A 20,170-nucleotide genomic window follows, 5' to 3' on the forward strand; every position below is an offset into this window, starting at 1 on the left:
ATCTTCTCATCGGCAAAATGACAGTGGTGTTTCCTGTAGGATTGTTTTAAGGATTAAATGAAATATACATCAACACGTAGCTCAATGCCTAGAAGGAAGATGTGTTACTAAGATAAAGGATTTCTAGAATGGGCCCTGCCCAAGGAGATCTGATGCTCACAGGCCCGTGCAGTCAGACCAGGGTGTGCAACTGACATCTCCGTGTTGTACTTTTCCAGTTCCAGGAGCCCTGGTGGAGCGGCACAGAGCGGGAGAGTGTGGCGAGAGAATGAAGACACCAACCGCCTGGGAGAAGCATGAGGTGGCAGTGCGGCACTCGATTTAGAGGGCTTCGGCCGGTGGCGGCGGCCCCATGGGCAGCTCTGCTGGCACTGGCCCTCCCCGGTTGGGTGCTGGCTGTCTCGGCCACGGCGGCCGCTGCGGTCCCCGAGCATCATGCCTCCGCGGCCGGCCAGCCGCCCCTGGACTGGCTGCTCACAGATCGGGGCCCGTTTCACCGCGCGCAGGAGTACACCGACTTCGTGGAGCGCTACCGCCAGGGTTTTACCACCAGATACAGGATCTACAGGTGAGTGGGGTGTCCCACTGAAGCCAGCCTGGGTGTGTGCAGGGCGCCAAGCGCCAAGCCAGCTGGCAGGCCGCAGACTGCACTAGGAGAGAGCCGGAGGACCAGCAGGCAGGGAGAACAAGCTTGCCATGTTGGTTTTTAAAAAAAGAGAGAAGAAAACACATACAAGCTGGAAAACCTGCTGATGCCTCCTGGGGAACTTGGCAAAAGGGTTTCTATTTATAGGTTGTGCTGCTTATAAATTGAGGACAAATCAGGCGGCATGGATTCAGCATGCGGCCTGAGCTGCTGCAGGAGGTCAGAGTCGAATGCTGGGGCCGGGTTTTAAATAATGGGTGAGATACTTTGATGAGTTGTAATTACCTCGATATGCAAATGAAGGAAGGGCAGCTCCAGTTCCTGCCTTAGAGGTGGGGGAGTCCCGCAGGGGCAGGGATGGGCCTGCCCTCACCCTTGTCAACACCACAGCCTCAGTTGGCCTCGTGCATCGTCCCTGCCCCTCGGCCTGTCCTCAGGAGCATCAGAGCTGAAAGTCAAACATGTGACCTGTCTGACCCATCTGACAAGGGATGAACCAGGTACAAATTCCTAGCTGTTGGACCAGCACTTCAAAAGCACAAGGCTCGTCAAAATCCTCACCTCAGGTGACCCAGAGACCCTCAGGGCTCCCTTGAGTGCATTCCTGAATTCAACTTTCCCCTTCAACCCTCTGCTCAGTCTCTGCCTTAGTGTCACCCCCTTTTCCTCTTCACCTTGACCATAGTCTTCAGACAAACCTGGGAACTTGGCTAGAATTTTTTTCTTTTATTAAAGATATTTATTTTCCAATTACAGATTGATTTCTAATGAGAGAGAGAGAGAGAGAAAGGGAAAGTATGAAAAAAGCACAAAGAGAAACAGAGCCAGAAAATCACCTATTCTTTTGCCACCTAGAGGTTGCTATTGGTAACCTTGGGCATGTGCATTCCTAGTCATGTGAACACACTAAAGGTTTTGGCCCTCTTGCTGGATCTAGCACTTTACATGCCTTATGTACATGAACTCATTTAATCCTTCTAATAGCCCTCTTTTGGAAGAACAATTATTCTCCCCTTTTTACAGATGAGGAAATTGAGGTCCAGAGAAGTTAAGGAACTTGCCGAGGGGCACACAGCTAATAAATGGTGAAGCTAGGATTAGCTCCCAAGTAGTAGTCAGACTCCAAAATCTGGGATCTTAAATTATACTTAAAGAAACTATATTTTTCTGTTGCTAAGAGGCTTTTTTTTTTCTTTACTTCTGCAACACCACGCAGTCTGTTTAGGTTAGTACGGAGTCTCAGAAATAAGGTTTTAAGGTATTGAGCACTGGGAGAGTCCCAAATGGTAAGTGCAGCCATTTACAGGGGACATTTTCCTGGTACACGATTCCCACATGCAGATGCAGGCAAAGGGAAAGATGAGGTATTTGAGGGGCTGGTGCTTCATGGGTGCAGAGGTCCATGGAAACAAAAGCCATTTCTCTTCCAATCTGGTATTAGGAGGGATTGCAGTTCATACTCTCTGGTTCAGCGGCTCTGGTCCTTGCCATCCTCCAAAGACTGTAGTGTAAATTCACACAGGGCCACTGAGGCAGAGAGCAGCCAGCTCGGGCTGGGAGTGGCTGAGCTAACACCTGCTCCGGTAAAAGATGTTAACTTGACTCTGAGTAAATATATAAGAAATTAGACCTGTGTCCCCCACGAATTTTCTATAAGGTAAATTCAGGGCGATGCTTCTCTTTGTCAAAGAATTTCTTTTTCCATCCCTCCAAAAAAAAAAAAAAGAAGAAAAAAAGGGAAAAGAGAAAATCCACCCTAGAATGTGTTTAAGCAGTGAATCCCTCTAGTTCAGGAAAACAAGATTTAATTCACCTCAAACTTTTCTGTTTATCCCAAATCTTTCAAAAGCACTGTTATCGGGCTTCCCTGGTGGTGCAGTGGTTGAGAGTCCGCCTGCCGATGCAGGGACACGGGTTCGTGCCCCGGTCCGGGAAGATCCCACATACTGCGGAGCGGCTGGGCGCATGAACCATGGCCGCTGGGCCTGTCGGGAGAGGCCACAACAGTGAGAGGCCCGCGTACGAAAAAAAAAAAAAAAAAAAAAAAAAAAACCAAAAGCACTGTTATCACCAAAAATTTTTTTAAAGTATGTTGGAACTGAAATGTCAGGCTGGGAATCCTGATACCACCATTCACTTCAAAGGGCTATACGAACTAGAAGGAATAAAGCACCAGTCTCCTTCACCCTCCACAGATTTTTCTTGTCATCAGGCCCCAGCCCCAAGGCTGGCGACCACTGAATGCCTGAGCAGCAGCTCAGAGCCGGCCACGGGGAATGTCTGGAATCACTTCTGCACCATCAGCCGTTCTATCAGTCCGTAATGGTTTTTTGATCATTTAATGTGACAGGCTCTTACACTGTGCCATTCTGTTTCTCTGGGGTCAGTTATTGCACATGAACCTGTACTTGGGGAAACAGTAACCAGTCATTCTGACAGGAATGCAGCATTGCGATTTGCGACCCCATGGCGGGGCAAGGGGAGAATGGTCACACACGGCTGCTCCAGGAGCATTCTGGGAGTCCTGCCTTTAATTATTAAGCAACATGGTGGATCCATGGATACTTGTTGTAGGGCTCTATATTATCCCCAAGGGAACTCACTCTTATCCCTTTCCCTTTTGTCTCTAGTGGTAATTCCTTCTAGCAAATTCAAGACCTTGCTTACTGTGACTAGAGCAGGGCACAGAAGACTGGTCTAGTCATCCCTAATGACTAGAAGGGCATTTTTTCCAGAAGACCAGAGGGAGAAAGAGCTTACAGAGAATATCAGAAATGCTCTGTGGTGAAATATTGGGTCTCGAACAGCATTAGTCTTTTATTCAATTCTTTAAGAAAGCTTTTGGTACATGGAGATCATATGGTATCCATATGTGCTTTCCATGTAAGAAGGGAGGTGAGCTGTGGTGGGGGAAGAATAAGACTTTCCAATGGGACTAGAATATTCGGTGCAGAATTACATGAAGCTCTCTTACACAGCAGAACAGAGATCCTTCTTCTATCTGTGTGTGGACATATTATAGCAGTTACACAACCAGGTTCTAACATTAAGCTCTGAACCCCACCTATTCTTTTCTTTTTTTTTTTTTTTTTGGTGTGTGGTACGTGGGCCTCTCACTCTTGTGGCCTCTCCCATTGTGGAGCACAGGCTCAGCGGCCATGGCTCACGGGCCCAGCCGCTCTGTAGCATGTGGCATCTTCCCGGACCGGGGCACAAACCCATGTCCCCTGCATCGGCAGGCAGACTCTCAACCACTGCGCAGGCGGACTCTCAGCCACTGCGCCACCAGGGAAGCACCCCCACCTATTCTTATTTGGAAATCAGAGTGTGCTGTCTGTTGGAGTAGATGACTGGTTGATCTAGAATAGCTCTGGCCTCTCTAACCATGGGTCCCCAGAGATTGTTGCTGTCTCCATAAGTTTGTATTCTCGTAGGCATAGATGTTCCAGAGTGAAGGTTCTGGAGCCAGATGACCTGGACTCTAATCCTGGGGCTGCAGCTTACTAGCTGTATAATGTTGGGTTAATTATTAAATTTCTTCCCCAATTTCCTTATTTGTAAAATTAGGACAATAATAGTGCCCACCTAATGGATTGATGTGAAAATTAAATGAGTTAATTGATGTAAAACACTTAGAACGGTGCTTAATAAATATTACCTATTATTAGAGTATCCTCAACAAATATTAACCAATGCAAAAATTATAACAAGATGACAGCCATGGGTACTATCTTCATGATAACATCTGATAATGGCTTAGCATTTGGCAACTTACATTAGAAGGAGAAAAAAAATTGTTCTCTTGCGCTTTCTTTTTTAAAGCATATTAACCTTAATTCCTCAATCTCTCTCTCTGCTGGGAGAGGAACTCAACTGGAGAATGAATGCATGTTTTCTGGGGTACACTCTTACTGGTCTTATGGACTACCAGAAAGAGCTGGATCATTTCCAGCATGTTTTAGAGTCACCACAGGGAATGATCTTTCTCCTATAAAGTCAGGGGTTGCCAACTGAGCAGACCTTCCTTAAGATGTCCTACAGAAGCTGGGCACTGGGCACTGCCAGCTTCCTGGTCCCAGGAGTAACTTGAACAATCTCAGGATGGCACCATTACGAGAAGAGAGACAATATACATTCTTGTTAAAACTTCCTAAATAACAGGATGGCCTTGGCCATCTCACCCAATCTTTGGCAAGCTTTTAAATTCCATTAGCCGACCTCTCAACATATTCTCAAGCCCTGTCAGACCAAGATGTGAGCAGTCAGTCCACTTCTCAGGCACTGTCTCTTAATAGGCTAGTGGTAAGAGCTGGAAGAGCAGAGATCCTGTCTCAGATTCCATTTGTGACCCCCAACTGCCTGCCTTTGCTCCACTCTATAGCCCCCAGTACAATAAACCCTTAAGTGATCAACCTCTCACAGCAGCCCTGTGAGGCAGATGGGGGTTTTTAGGGTTCAAGGCGGTGAGATGGACTTGTTCAAGGTCAGAGAGGTAGCCAGTCACAGCCAGAAATAGCACTCAGAGCTCCTGACTTGAAGTCTCCTGCTCATTACTCTAGACCACGCCACTTCCCTTTGGCTGGTAAGTGCATCTTCATCATAACACGCAACCTAATCAGGCACCTAAATTGAGCTGATGCAAATGTAAATATGGTTTCTCAAAACACTCTAGCAGTAATGTTCCATTCTCTCTTTGCTACAAATCAAAGTAATGAGCGGTCTGTTTTTTTTTTTAAATTTCTTTTTGTATTAAAGCTTTAATAGAGAGATAATCGTGGGATTGGAAAAAATCCAAGCCACTATGATGAAACACTTAAAACTCGGAAAGAATAAATTAAAATTAAGAGATAAAGTTAGAGATCATATAGAACAATGAGTATAATATGGTGGTTGGGAGAAAAGCAAGGCCAGGTATAATTCCAATTATTGATCTTAGCCACTAATACCTCCATTTCTATTATCTGCCTCTCTTTTAGAAAATAAGGGTCTAGGGATATGTTAGAAGTCTTTTAGGAGGGAAAAAACAAACCAAAAAATAAGTAGCTATCTTCATATTATATGTGATCATATTCTGATCATGATTTTCTGGTCATATTCTGGGCAAAGTTTGCAAATTTTGAGAACCAAAGTAGAACATAGCTTAAAACCAAGAGGTTGGAGTGGTACCCAAAGGCAGGCAATGTTGAAGCAGGAATGTGTTTTAGCAGGTGCATCTGGAAACATACAATAGGGCAGGCTGGGGTAGAATCAGATGACGTGCTGAATGAGGGCAGTTAAGGCAAAAGAACCTTTCTACAGGCACCAGAGCAATTACCCTAAGAAAAGATAATCTGCTTATAATTCATCAGGATGAAAAATAAGGTTTGGCCATAGCTTACATGTGAAAGAAGTGAGAAACGGGCCAAACCGAATAATTTATCCATACTGCTCCAAGTGTGGTCTGTGGACCAGCAGCATTGGCATTACCTGAGAGCTTGTAAAAAATGACAGAACCTCAAGTCTCACCCTGACCTACAAAATCAGAATCTGCATTTTAACAGGAGCCCCACATGAACAGTATGACATTAAAGCTTGATTATACTAAGTGCTTGGGAGGTGGAAGGGGAGCAGGAATAACCAGGGTGGAGAAGGACAGAAGGCTTAATGGTAAGGCAGCATCCTCCATGATGCACTTGAGGTCGTGAGAATATTTACAGGAGATGTTACAAATGAAATAGAACAGTAGTCATGGGAGGTTAAATTTAGGAATTATTAGTGCCAAGGCACATGAACTCATAAGATCCAGCAGCTGGGAGAAAAGTTTAAAAGCAGAAAAGGCTGGAGGGCCTAGAACCAGCCTATGGGTGCCTCCTGGGAGATGGAGAGGTGAGGAAGCAGAGAGCAGCTGTGGAAGCAATCACAGAAGGAACTCCAGAGCTGATTTATCATCTGGACCATGTCTCAGGGACTAACAAATACTGATTTGAATAAACAGTGAACCCTGGGAGAGGCACCGTCTCCAATTAAGAGATCACAATCCACATAGAAAAACGGCAACCAAAGGCAACCTCAGTCTGTCTGGGTAAATCCCATTGATTTCCTAGGTGTTCCTTACAGCTACGGAGGTGCAGAAAGGTTGTGTTATCACACAGCTGCAGGGCACCACAAGGGAAGCCGTGGTTCTCAGGTGGATGGGACAGGCAGGGGAGAAGGTGAGCTCGGCCAGAGAAACGACCATCACCCGAGCAAACTGGGTGCTCTCTGCCCTTCTCACTGGGTTTATATTTTGACAAGGGAGTTTGTTGGAATAGAAGGCGAGAAAGGGACAGTACGCAAACTAGAGCAAAACAAATCAGAGCGAAATCAGAGGCAATGAGGAGTGATGAGCCTGTAGTCTGGTCACAGGTACTATTTCTCAGTCCCCAGAGGTAAGGAGGTGGGAGAGGGACAGAACGAAACGTCTAGAGTTTGCTTTCCTCAAGAGTTCAGTGCTGGCTAAACGTATAGCCGAATATCTGACATAAACCATCTAATCTAGGCTGTAGACCCAGCAGCAGGCCTTCACCCAAGGAATTTTATTCCAGAAGTGTCTGGATGATGAGCCCCCAAAGGGCGTATGGGCCCTTGAATTGGGGCTTGCAGATCCTCATCCTTGTGCAGCATCCTGTCTGCATCTTAACATGGAAACATCCGCACCAGTGCAGCTGACCTATGCGAATGAGGAAGTGCGCTGCTCACTTCGAGGAAGGAGAAAGAGCACATAAACATGCAATGACGATTCAAGAGCGTAAGAAGAGCAATACTCATTCAATCCATTGTATTGAAGGCCGACTCTGCGCTCATGCTTCTACAAGATTCTGCTAATAAACCATGAATGGGGAGGACACAGTTCTTGATCTGGTGGAACTCGCAGACAAGTACATTTGGAGAAAGTGCTAGGTCACTCTGCACAGAAAGGTCAAGGAAGGCCAGAACAAAAGGGGATGCATCAGCCCGACTGATGGCTGAGTGGGCGATCTCCAAGTGGAGAGCTTGGGGAACGGCGCTGTGGACACAGTAGCAGTATAACCACAGTTGTGGGAGTGCCAGGTGTGCTTTAGAAACTGAGCAGCCAGTCCCATGCCTCCAGTGTAAATGCCAAGAAGCATGTGAATGTCCCGCCTCCACCTGCTCTGCCCTACTGTGTTGTTTCTGCCATATCTTGTCACTCCAAAATGCCAAAAGGGTCTCCTAGACACCGATTTCTTCCAAGGTGCAATTTTAAAAGCCTCTCATCTGGAGGGCATGTCATTTTCCTGTACTGGCAGTGAGTAAAATGAAGTAAAAGTAATTGCATATCTGGAGAAGGTAGGACCAAAGGCAATTCCTTGCATTTCTACCTTGGAAACATGGAGTGTGAATACGCACCTGGTGAGAAAATGGTAAGCAGTGCTTTGAGGTCTTACAAAGCCCCTAGTTCAACTGAAAATCCAGCATCACTTAGGCTTAGAAAATTGAATTTAGAGTACGCTTCCCACACCATGTGTGTGCTTTCCTGGTCCTCTCGCAGGTATCTATGGAGCATCTACTTTGTGCAAAGCTTTATTCTGGGCACTGTGGAAGGCTACAAAAGATAGAGAAAACAGGGTTCTACTGATTTCCAGGAGTTCAGCTGTCCAGTTTGAGTGACAGCACACATAAACGGAAAAAACACATTGGAATGTAGCATCTCAGGCTCTGGGAAAAGAAGACATTTAGCACATTCTCAGTGACTGATGGATAGATTTGGTCCATGTATGCCATATCAGAATGAATTCTCAGCATGTCAGGCCCACGTTCCCCCAGGACAAAATGACTCTTGCCCCAAATTTTCCTGTGTGTTCTAGGACTATTTCCATGTCATCCACCTGGCTTGAAATAGGATTGCAAAGACGGTCTGTGAAGAGAAAATGTAAAAATAAAAACATGCAAGAAAAGCAGGGAAAATCCAGGAAGGCCAAGGGGAGAAAGCTAGTTCAGTTTTGTCTTCAGATGAGATTTATTAGAGAGATCTTGAGTCAGTCAGGCAGAGAAAAAGAGGATTAATTTTTGCTTTGAGAAATAATTAATTTTATTCATGAATGAATTGCTACTTAGAGACATGTATATGTAGAAAGGAGTGAGGCAGGCTTCATCTAGAAACCGTCACGACACAGATGCAAGCAGAAAGGGACACTGGCTAGCCGCGTGGTCTTTTCATTTTTTTTCTCCTCAAGAGAACAGCTTCTTCTGGGTCAGGGATTCTCAATTTTTTTCTCTATTCAGCTTCTGCCACATTTATCCCACCTCAGGGCTTTCCACATCTCCCACAAGAAAATTATTTCAGTCCACATTGCTGAGAACAGTGAGTGGCATGTGGTGGGACATTTATTCAGTCAGCATATGTTTATTATCTCTGTGTGCTGGCCATTCCCCAAGTGATGGGGACACAGCTGTGAATGAGACACGGCCCAGGCCTCAGGGAGCTCTGCCCTCAAGGAAGACCGACCCCCGGGAGCAAGTGGTTGGAAGTGGGCTGAGGTCTGTGCAGCAGACCAAAGCGCTCTGTGTGAGTTTGGTTCCCATGTCAATCATCCGTCTTCTCCTCCAGGATTAGAAACAGGTGAGTGTGCTCGCAAAGCTGCTCAAAGCAAGTGGAACAGGTTTATGACCATAGAGCTGGGCTGGAGATGAAGATATGGACCTGAGTCTGAGACAAAGATTTCTATCCCCACAATCTATCCGTGACTCAAATGAAAGACAACTGGAACCTTCTGGTCTTTCGGACTGATTTGCCTAATCCTATGTGAAGCAACTGAAAAAGGCATCACTGGATACTGTGGATGGGCTGGGCAGGTGGCCTCAAATGGAGCTCCACGAACTGAGCAGGAGGAAATCTTCAGAGGGCCTGTTGACTGGAGGGCGTGGATGTCCAAGAGACAAAAGCTTTTTGTGAGCGGGGATCTCAAGGCATTGACTACACAGTATTGAAGTGTGGACCACAGGGCAGCAGGCTCTCACCAATTTCCCCAGTTTCTTTATGGGATGAAAGGAGTAAGGGGGCAAAGAAAACAGACTGTTTTGGGAAGGCAAATGCATAACTTAGAAGCAAAGCAAAGCTATGTTGTGACATATTAATAACAATAATAAATAATAGTGACTATACATATGGAGTATTCACAATATACCCAACATCTTACTAAGTACATAATAATATACATATATGCTAAAATTATTCTTATGAGAAATATACAAGGGAGATGCTGTTTGTATACATGTTGTACAGATGAAGACACTAAATTTTAGAGGGTGTTGCACAACTGGTAAGAGGAAGAGCCAGCACTCAACCCATACAATAGCGGATCTGACCATTGAATGATTATTATTGAATCAAATACATAATCTGAGCCTGGGATTCTTAATGCTCCAAGAGAAATGGTGCCTCTACTTGCAACCACCTGTGCTCTCTGCCCCTCCTACTCTTCCTTCTGGCATTCTAGCAGACCTTTGGGATGGAGAAGATGGGTCTCGGGGCTAGAAGGTGTCTCACCCCACTCAAAGACCCTGTAGTTCTCTGTTTCCACCAGAGTTCTCCATCTGCACTTGGGCTCTGGGGAACCCTTTGTGGGAAGAACTACAGATGAACCTTCCTGAAGCAGGTCACCCGCAGAGAATTTTGTGTGTGTTGGCTTTGCACTGCCAGGGTATTTCTATAAGGGTTCAGTGTAAATCAAATTTCTGTAAATCAAATCCTCTGCTGGAGGGACACTTGATGCCATTTCCAAAATTCAGTATCTTATTTTTTGCCTGGCAATGGCTTATAAAAATTCAGTGCTAAGTCAATCTCTAGCCCCTGACTTGAGGACCAGGTAGCTACTGATTTATAAAACACAGATATCCACTTGGAAATATCTTATATTACAAGAAATATTTTAATACAACAAGAAGAAACCTTTGGTGATGCAAATAACCTCTGCTTATTGGGCTACTTTGCAAATTTGGGGTTTCACATAACGACAAGTTTGGTACGTGCTCTGGGTCACTCCTACTTATCCTTTGCATCCACAGCACATCATGGAATCAGATGAAGCAGTGAAAGAGACCTAGAGGCTGGGACTCCCAAGTCAGCTTTAGGATTTGTAGGTATAGGGTGGGCAGATTAGGGCTGCTGTACTCGGGCCATGGCTTAGAGAGGATGCAAGGATCTGGTACAGCTCCCTCTGTCTGCTGTGTTTTCCCCTCTGCACCTGTTTAATGCTCCCTGGTTCTGCCACCACACCAGGCTCTCCCCTGAGCCCAGAAATGTGCCTCTTTCTCCCTCTCCCTGAAAAGAACAAGCAAGCTCTGGACGTCAGAATGAGTCAGAATGAACAAGAAGTCTCACTGGCCAGGCAGGAGGCCCTGGGGGGAGAAAAATGAGGTAGCCAGACCGAGTGCTGCCCCAAGCCCTTCATTACTAGCCTTGGTGCCTGGGAGAATTCTCGTTTTCCTTGTGTGCCGGGAGAGTCTGTGCCTCACCTGGGGACACACTAGTGATGGAAGGAAGACTCTTTGGGGAGCGAGTTCTCCTGGATCCACAGAGGCATGTAAACACCTAATGATCCCTCGACAGGGGTCACATAGTTGGTTTACTAGTAACAGAGGTAAACTTCAGCGTAGTGAGCCAGGCTTTGCTTAGCTGTGTTCCGTTTATGTTCTAAAGCGTGAGTCTGATAAAGACCACGTGGAGAGGAAGGGAGGCTATGCAAGTCCTTGAATGCTAGCCTCGGCCATCTGGAAATTCATGCTCAAGTGGGACTTGATAGAAGAAATGTGGCTCTAGAGGCTGATAATACATTCTTGTACCTTCTGTTACCACTAAGTAGGGCAATGTCCATTCTGGTTCCTGTAGGCCAGGAGACTAAATCAGAGAACACCAGATTTAGTGGTTGGCCTGGAATAAGAGGCCAGAGCTGCAAAAATAGTGTCTGAGGATGCAGGGAAGCCTGGGGACATGGGATGGCAGAACAGAACCAAGGTGCTCGGATCTGTGAATTAGAAGGAAACTTTATTTTTTTATAAATTTATTTTATTTATTTATTTTTGGCTGCGTTGGGTCTTTGTTGCTGCATGCGGGCTTCTCTCTAGTTGCAGCGAGCAGGGGCTACTCTTCGTTGTGGAGCGTGGGCTTCTCATTGTGGTGGCTTCTTTTGTTGTGGAGCACGGACTCTAGGCACATGGGCTTCAGTAGTTGTGGCTCACGGGCTCTAAAGGGCAGGCTCAGTAGTTGTGGCGCACGGGCTTAGTTGTTCCGCAGCATGTGGGATCTTCCCGGACCAGGGCTTGAACCCATGTCCCCTGCATTGGCAGGCGGACTCCCAACCACTGCGCCACCAGGGAGACCCCTATTTTTATTTTTTATTGAAGTATAGTTCATTATATTATAGTTCAATATGTATATATTCTTTTTCAGATTCTTTTCCATATGGCTTATTACAAGATATTTAATATTGTTCCCTGGGCTATATAGAGCTCCTTGTTGTTTATGTATTTTATTTATAGTAGTGTGTATATGTTAATCCCAAACTCCTAATTTATACCTGCCTCCCACCTTTCCCCTTTGGTAAACATATGTTTTCTATTTCTGTGAGTCTGTTTCTGTTTTGTATATAAGTTCATTTGTATCATTTTTTTAGATTCTACATAGAAGTGATATCATATGATATTTGTCTTTCTGTCTGACTTACTTCACTTAGTATGATAATCTCTAGGTCCATCTATGTTGCTGCAAATGGCATTATTTCATTCTTTTTTATGGCTGAGTAATATTCCATTGTATACACACACACACACACACACACACACACACAGACACACACAAATCCTCCCCTCCTTTATCTTTTTTATCCATTCATCAGTCGATGGACACTTACGTTGCTTCCATGTCTTGGCTATTGTAAATAGCGCTGCTATGAATATTGGGGTGCATGTATCTTTTTGAATTAGAGTTTTCTCTGGATAGATGCCCAGGAGTAGGATTGCTGGATCATATGGCAGTTCTGTTTTTAGTTTTTTAAGGAACCTCCATACTGTTTTCCATAGTGGCTGCACCAATTTACATTCCCACCAACAGCATAGAAGGGTTCCAGAAGGAAACTTTAAAATCATTTATTTCCTACCCATGGCAGACAACCACTCTACAAATGCACAAGAAGGTGCGTTGGCTTGGGCAGGTCCAGTTCTGCGTGTTCTCTGAAGCCTACTTCCATTCAGCAGCCCAAAACACTCTACAGATCTTTATGAAATTGAATCTCAGTATTTCCTTCCATAATTCCACTTATTGGTCCTGACTCTGCTTTCTCCTATTTCTCTAGAATAAGTGTAAATTCCTCTTCTTTGCAAAAAGGTCTCCAGATATTTGAAGACAGTTATTCTTAGACACAGTAGCACACTGTGACTTCCCTCCAGATGTTCTTTTCTCTCTCTTTCCCCTCTCACAGTCTCTCTCTCAAACTGTCGTTATTTCTTTTTTCCCAAGTCTCTCTTTTCCATCTTTGATCTTCATGAAATCATTCAGAACCAAGACTCCTATCCAGTCACTCTGTCGTCACCCAGAGCCTCAGAGTTCTCCCGGGTCCTGGTAAACAAAGAAAGGGATAATAAATAAGAAATTGATGTTGACATAAGATTTTCTTCCGGAACCAATTCTGGTTCCTGGAGAGCTTGCTTGCTTACCTTTCAAAATCCTCAAGAATTTTGTCACAGATCAGTATCAGTTCACCATCCTGGAGTTTCTCAGACCAGGCATTCTCCTCTCCACAGGTTTCTTTATCTTCTTGCATTCTGTGCACTTCTTGAAAATTAGTGATGGTAGTTCAAGGTCACGGGCTCACCTCAGAATATGTGGTGACTCTGCTTGGGAACTGAAGAATCAATTTTACAAGAAAAGTGGGAAATATGTTCTGGGTTTATCGTGAGAGAATATAGGTTTTTCATTCAAGTGAAATGTAGAAAAAACATCCTAACTTTTTTCTCAGCTTCTCAAAGAATTGCACCTCCCACTTGATTTGATTTTGTTCACCTAGACTTAGTTTGTGGTAAAATCATAGCCAGAACTGCACTCATCCTGTTTTCTACTACACTTATTATGTCTCCTATATTCTTTCCTGTGCTTCCTACCATGACCGGCCACCACTGTAACTCGTGCTTTTTTTCCCCATCTTCCATTTGACTTATGTGGCTTCCATCTCAGAACTGCCTTTCAAAGCCAGCCTCTTCTCTCTTGTCTTGGCTTCATCGTTTACCACTTGGCCTTTTCTCTCTTCTCCAATTCAACCTGCCTAAAATCCTCTGTTGGTCCCTCTGTGCCCAAAGGATAAAATCCAAACGTGTTTTCTTAGCATGAGAGTCTCTTCTAAATCCATCCATTTACTATTTCAACAGATATTCCGTGAATACTGACCTTGTGCCACTGATTATGCCCCATCATTTCTTCCTGCTTATCTTATGTTCCAGTCTCAGTGAACATCTCCAGATTTTCCTAGACACAGAGCGTTCCTTAGATCGCACTTGTCTTTCCATGTCCCATTCCGTTTTCCTGCAAAGCTCTTTCCATTTTCTCTACCATCTGAGCTCCGACTCACCTTTCAAACCCGTTTAAATATCACCTCTCTATAGCTTCTTCTTTGGCTCCCGCAAGCAACTTAGTTATTCCTACTTCTGGCTCCCCATCAGTCTGTTCATATTTCTGCTTTAGAACTTATTTTGTGCATTTAATTAATTATTTATTTGCCTATCTCTATTTGCTCTTCACTTGGCTCTGAGCTCTTCCAGGCAAAAGTGTCTGCCACATGTAAAGGTATAATAAAAGAATGAAGTCACTCTTTAAGAGTAGGGTGTTCTGGGACTGAATTAGCTGAAGCAGAAAGCAAGTGGGTGAGGTTCCAGCCTCTGCAATCATACTCTGTTGGCTTATCTATTTATTTTTTAAAATAAATTTATTTATTTATTTTTGGCCGCGTTGGGTCATCGTTGCTGCGCGCGGGCTTTCTCTAGTTGCGGCGAGAGGGGGCTACTCTTCGTTGTGGTGCGCAGGCTTCTCATTGCAGTGGCTTCTCTTGTTGCGGAGCACGGACTCTAGGCACACGGGCTTCAGTAGTTGTGGTGGATGGGCTCAGTAGTTGTGGCTCGCGGGCTCTAGAGCACAGGCTCAGTAGTTGTGGCGCATGGGCTTAGTTGCTCTGCGGCATGTGGGATCTTCCTGGACCAGGAATTGAACCCATGTCCCCCGCATTGGCAGGTGGATTCTTAACCACTTCACCACCAGGGAAGTCCCTTCTGTGGGTTTAATGGAAGTTCTGCTACTTCCAGCTGTGTGATCTTGTACAAGTTATTTCTCATCAGTCAAATAGGTAGAATAATAGGAATTTCTTTATAGGCTTATTTGGTGATAACTAAAAAATAAATTTGGTTTATTTCAAGATAGGTGCTTATTCTTATGAGAGGTCTCCTGAGAATAAATATGGAAAACAATAGAGTGGAAAATCTTGAGGCAGGAAGAGAAAATGAAGAGAGATTAATTGAGAAAGATGGAACAAAGAAGGGGAAGCCTTACTTTATCATACTCTTTCTACTGCAATCTTCATGCATTAATCAAATTTATCACTTAAAATCTACATATTGTTCTCCCTAACTGTAGCCGGAGTTAATCTAGTCATTGATTTTATAGTTATAGATAGTCCCAGATAAATCCCTAACTGTGACAGGTGCTTTCCCTGTAGAACACAACTCATACACCATAATCCCATAACGTTAAAGTCAAGGCCTCAAGACCAACACCATTTCCATCTAGACTCACAAAGCAAGGAAGAGAAACCCCATATGGGAATGTTACTGAACTGGGGAGATATGGGAGCATGGATGTTTGACCACATAGGTAATAAAATCAGATAATTGAAAGGGACCTTTATCCAGATAGGCAATAATGTCAGGAGTGAAGATTATTTGCCAGGCTGCAATATGAGATTGACATGATCAAGATGGAATTAGAGTAGGCTAACTGCTGGAACAAACAGTTCCCAAATCTCAGTGACTTAATACAAGTTTATTTTTTTGCTCATGTCCAGTGCAATTTGTGGTAGGGTTAAAAGGAGATTGCCTCATGAAATCATTCAGAAACAAGACCCCTTCTATCCAGTCACTCTGTCACCACCTAGGTCCTCAGAGTTCCCCTCTGGGTCCTGGTAAACACGGAAAGAGAGCATGAAAGATTTTATGGGAAGTCTTATGGGCTAGGCCTGGGTTCACGTTAAACTGGCCAAAACTCAGCCATGTGGCTACACTTAAATGCAGAGGAAGCTGGGAAAAACTATCCTTCTGTGAGCCCAGGAGGAAAATGAAATTGCTTAGATAACAATTTTCCAGTCTCTGCCACGAGTGAGGAAATGCTAGAAAAAGGGGAAATGCAAAGCCTTAAATTTAAGTTCAAAATGTCGACTTCACAAATATAGGGTATAGGAGTCCTGGATTAGCTGTGGAAAAAAAATATCTGGGGTTGGAAAGATGCGTGTGGGGGCGTCTGGTTCACCATGAGATTACTGTCAGCCAAGAATATTTTTCTCTCAAAAAAGGAATGCAATATTCATGTGTATTAATAAAGGAAATAGGTATAGTAGAAAGATCACAGACTATCTTCACTTTTGGTTGGTTATGTGTCCTTGACTAAGATACTTAAATTATCTCAGTCTGAGCTTGCTCAGCCATAAAATGAGACTTAAGCTTGTGGAGTATATCAGTGTATCAGTTAATTATTGCCACAATTATAGATATAAAAGTATCCCCAAAACTCAGTAGTTTAAAACAGTAATCATTTTTCTCACTCAGCATCTGTAGGTTGGTTGAGTTAGCTATGCTTCAGGTTGTGGGTCTGCCCAGGGGCCATTAGGTCTTTACTCCAGTGATGCTTATTATGGGTCTCAGGCTGAAAGGGCAGCATCTTACAGCTTCATGGAGGGAGCAGTTCTCATGGTGAGGGCAGAGATGCAAGAGAGAGAGTGGAGACATGCACTTTGGGGCCCAGAATTGGCACCTGTCACTTCTGTCCATGTTCCTTTGTCCAAAGCAATGTCACATAGCTAAGCCCAATATCAGTGGGGGAGGGAAATAAGCTCCATTCCATTGAGTGAGTGATACTGCAAAGTTACATGTCAAAGGGCATTCTAATACAGGCAAGAATGAGGATTCTACCCCACTGACATTTGCAAGATTGTGGTGATGACTGAAAAATATGTAAAGCATCCAGTCCCATGACTGGCAATATAAGGACTGAGTAAATTGACACTATGATGATAATTATGATGATACTGATGTGTTCAGATATTGTTTCCTCTTGGTGGCTCAGAACACACCTACTGGATTGTGTTTAATTTTGGTTGTCATCTTCAAAAAGAAATACATTGACAAACTAGATTGCAAGCAGAGAAAGTTAAAGCATAAGGGCCTAGAGATCTGGGAACTATATTGAAGGAACTAAAAATAGTTAATCTAAAGAAGAGTAGCCCATATAAAAAGTAAATACACCCAAATACCAGAAGGCCTATCTCATTGCAAGAGGAATAAACTTGTAGAATAATGGGAGGAACTGCCAGTCAGGGGGAATTCTCTTGGGGTTGAATAGATAATGGGAAGCCCATGGATGTTTGCTGGGGAGAAGCCTGGCATGGGCTGTCAGCTTGCTAGGCAAAGACAAGCACAACGGGAGGTGAAGAGTAGTGAACAAAGCGATTTTCTCCGCAGTTAAAAAGATGAGCTGTTGGGAGGTCAGGGCAGAACTGGGGTTTCTGTGCCTCAGAAAACACAGGTCTCAGCTCCCTTTTCAGTTCCTTCTAGCCTCATAGATTCACTGGCCCTTCATTTCAATGTGTCTGCTGTACATCCTGTTGATTCTACAGACACACCACTCTCAACGCCCTCTCCAAGCCCCTGAGCCTGTCGGGCAGTATGAGATTCGCCAAAGAGTGATCTCTTCCTCCTCCTTTAAGCTTGAGTCTCCCCTCCCCATTTCTCCCAATCAGCCTTAATTAAACTGTTTGAAAGCTACAGCTTGATTTTAATTAGAGCAAAATTGGGAAGATTAGAATGAAATTGGCCAATCATTGTTTATGGGCCGTTGTTTGAGAACACAGCAGGCTGCTAAATTACCTCCATGCCAGGCTTCTTGAATTCTTCCAGTGGGTGGACCGGGGCACTGGGGCATGGGGGGAGGGCTGGCCTTCTTTCTCCTCTTGTGCCTCCTGGAGTTGCAGGGGCTGAGATAGATATCATTTACCCAAATGCTCCTGGATCAAAGCCTTTCTGCCTGGGGATTTCTCCCAGCCACAGTGGTAAACGAGGCAAAAGAATTTCCAGGGAAGTATGACAAAGGTGTACAGTGGTCTTTGAACTTGAGCACAGGTCATAGACAAAGACAGAAAATCATTTGTGGCGTGGTGTGGGTTCTCATCAAACTCTACCACTGATCAACTGAGACTTGGTCCCTTTTCTCAGTTTCTCCGTCTCTTCATTTGTTAACTTCTAGAAGGTTCATAGTTGAGTAGTAATTACTCCACTTCCTCTTTCTTGAGGTCCTTGCATTGATAAAATTGTTGAGCTTGTGTAAAAATTGTGTGCAATTATTTTTTCAAAAACTAAAGGAGGGCTTCCCTGGTGGCGCAGTGGTTGCGCGTCCGCCTGCCGATGCAGGGGAACCGGGTTCGCGCCCCGGTCCGGGAGGATCCCACATGCCGCGGAGCGGCTGGGCCCGTGAGCCATGGCCGCTGGGCCTGCGCGTCCGGAGCCTGTGCTCCGCAACGGGAGAGGCCACAACAGAGGGAGGCCCGCATACCACACACACACAAAAAAAACTAAAGGAAAGCTTTACACCAATATAAGAGATTATGGTTTTATTATAATTTCTTTTTACAGCTCAGATTAATCATGTCTTATTCATTATAGCAGTAAAGACTCTAATAGGCAAGTACATTATAGTAATCTCTGGTTGAGATGGAAATCTCCTGATGATGTGCTGTATCTAGAAATACTGCCTTCTGTACAGGAGCCAAAGCATGATATATCCCTCAGCTCTAAAATTTCCAGCTCAAGAACATGAAACCATCTTAGCTGTGTCACTGAGGTAAACAACTGGCATCCCTCAATGTCTATGTTGGCTTTGGCTATTCTTCTTCACGTGAATTTTCTAAGGCAAATATGAGCCCTATGAAAAAGAAAACATGGTACTGTCTTAGCTTGGTGAATGGAGTTCTATGAAGAGAGCACTAGCCCTGGATGCAAGGTATATTGTTAGAAAGATGAAGAAAGAGAAGGCGCCTTTCCTAGAACTCTTTAGGGAAATCAGCAGTCCAAATCTCAGTGTTTATTGAGACTCCTGCGTCAAATTGGCGAGTGAAGCTAGTTGGGAAAAAACAACTCTCCAGGAGAAAGGTGGGCTCTGAGAACAAAGACATTTGTGTTTATCTAGTACTGGTTGGTATGGGAGAAATTTGCCAATGGTCATTGGTTGACAGTTTACATAGACAAAGTCAAGTCACAGTAAAAATGACAAGAAACCTATTTTTGTCCTTGGCCTAAGGCCAATCCATCTTTTTGGCTCCACAGTTCTTAAATATTTTATTTAATGACCTGTCCTGTGTCTCCCTTCATTTTTCAAGGAAAATCAGTCATATTTTTTTTTTCTTACAAGTATGGTTCATATCCAAACAATCTTTTAGAGGATGGTAGCTCAGTCCCTTTCAGCATGAAAGGTTGGAGGGAGGGTACCTCCCAGAAGACAGGTTGTTGGAAATACATCAGAAGACTAGAGAAGGGCGACATTCCCGACCACAACAGTCCATTCCTTCTGCCATTGTGTTTAAAGTGGGGCCTGGAGCTGGGCATCCTGGGCTCAGTGGTGGCCTTAAGACTTCTCCCCAGCCTCTCAGGTAGTACCAGAACCTCTTCTAGAATGGCTGCCTGAGTGAGCAGGTGATGACTGGTTTTCTCTGCTGGAGACAGAATTGAATCCTTCCCTGGTAAACCAGGCTGGATTCTAACTCAAGGGGAACAAATGGGCTCTGAGCACTCAGGGGCACGGCGACACTGGAACAGGATGGTGCAAACCTGCAGGGGTGCCACAGCAGAGCGCGGCGGGTCAAGCTGCATACTCAGGATACAGGAAATGTGATTTTTCCAAATGGCAACCATATTGGTGGTCGGAAATGGGCCTAAATGTGCTTCCCACCCAGAGAGGGAAAGACATGTCTATTGGAAAGTTGGTAAAAATAATCTGGCTGTAAGCACAAGGTCTCAGTGCAACTACCCATACTGGAAGCTGCAGTGCTCATTACTACTAGGTTTCAGCCTCACTGAGGTATAGTTTTTTTTTGTTGTTCCTTTGTTTTTTTTTTTGTGGTATGCGGGCCTCTCACTGTTGTGGCCTCTCCCGCTGCGGAGCACAGGCTCCGGACGCGCAGGCTCAGCGGCCATGGCTCACGGGCCCAGCCGCTCCGTGGCGTGTGGGATCCTCCCGGACCGGGG

At 44.7% G+C, this 20,170-nt stretch overlaps 1 protein-coding gene across 1 annotated transcript in view; it reads left to right on the top strand.

Annotated features, from left to right (window-relative positions):
- Positions 1 to 296: 296 nt before the first annotated feature.
- The window catches only part of BRINP2 (BMP/retinoic acid inducible neural specific 2), a 59,912-nt gene continuing 40,038 nt past the window's right edge, over positions 297 to 20,170 (top strand). The window contains exon 1 of the mRNA XM_024133719.2: positions 297 to 568. Coding sequence (XP_023989487.1) covers positions 297 to 568 — 272 coding nt within the window. The remainder of the gene's footprint in view (positions 569 to 20,170) is intronic.

The sequence above is a fragment of the Physeter macrocephalus genome, chromosome 4 (genome assembly GCF_002837175.3).
Source record: "Physeter macrocephalus isolate SW-GA chromosome 4, ASM283717v5, whole genome shotgun sequence".
Lineage (NCBI taxonomy): Eukaryota > Metazoa > Chordata > Mammalia > Artiodactyla > Physeteridae > Physeter > Physeter macrocephalus.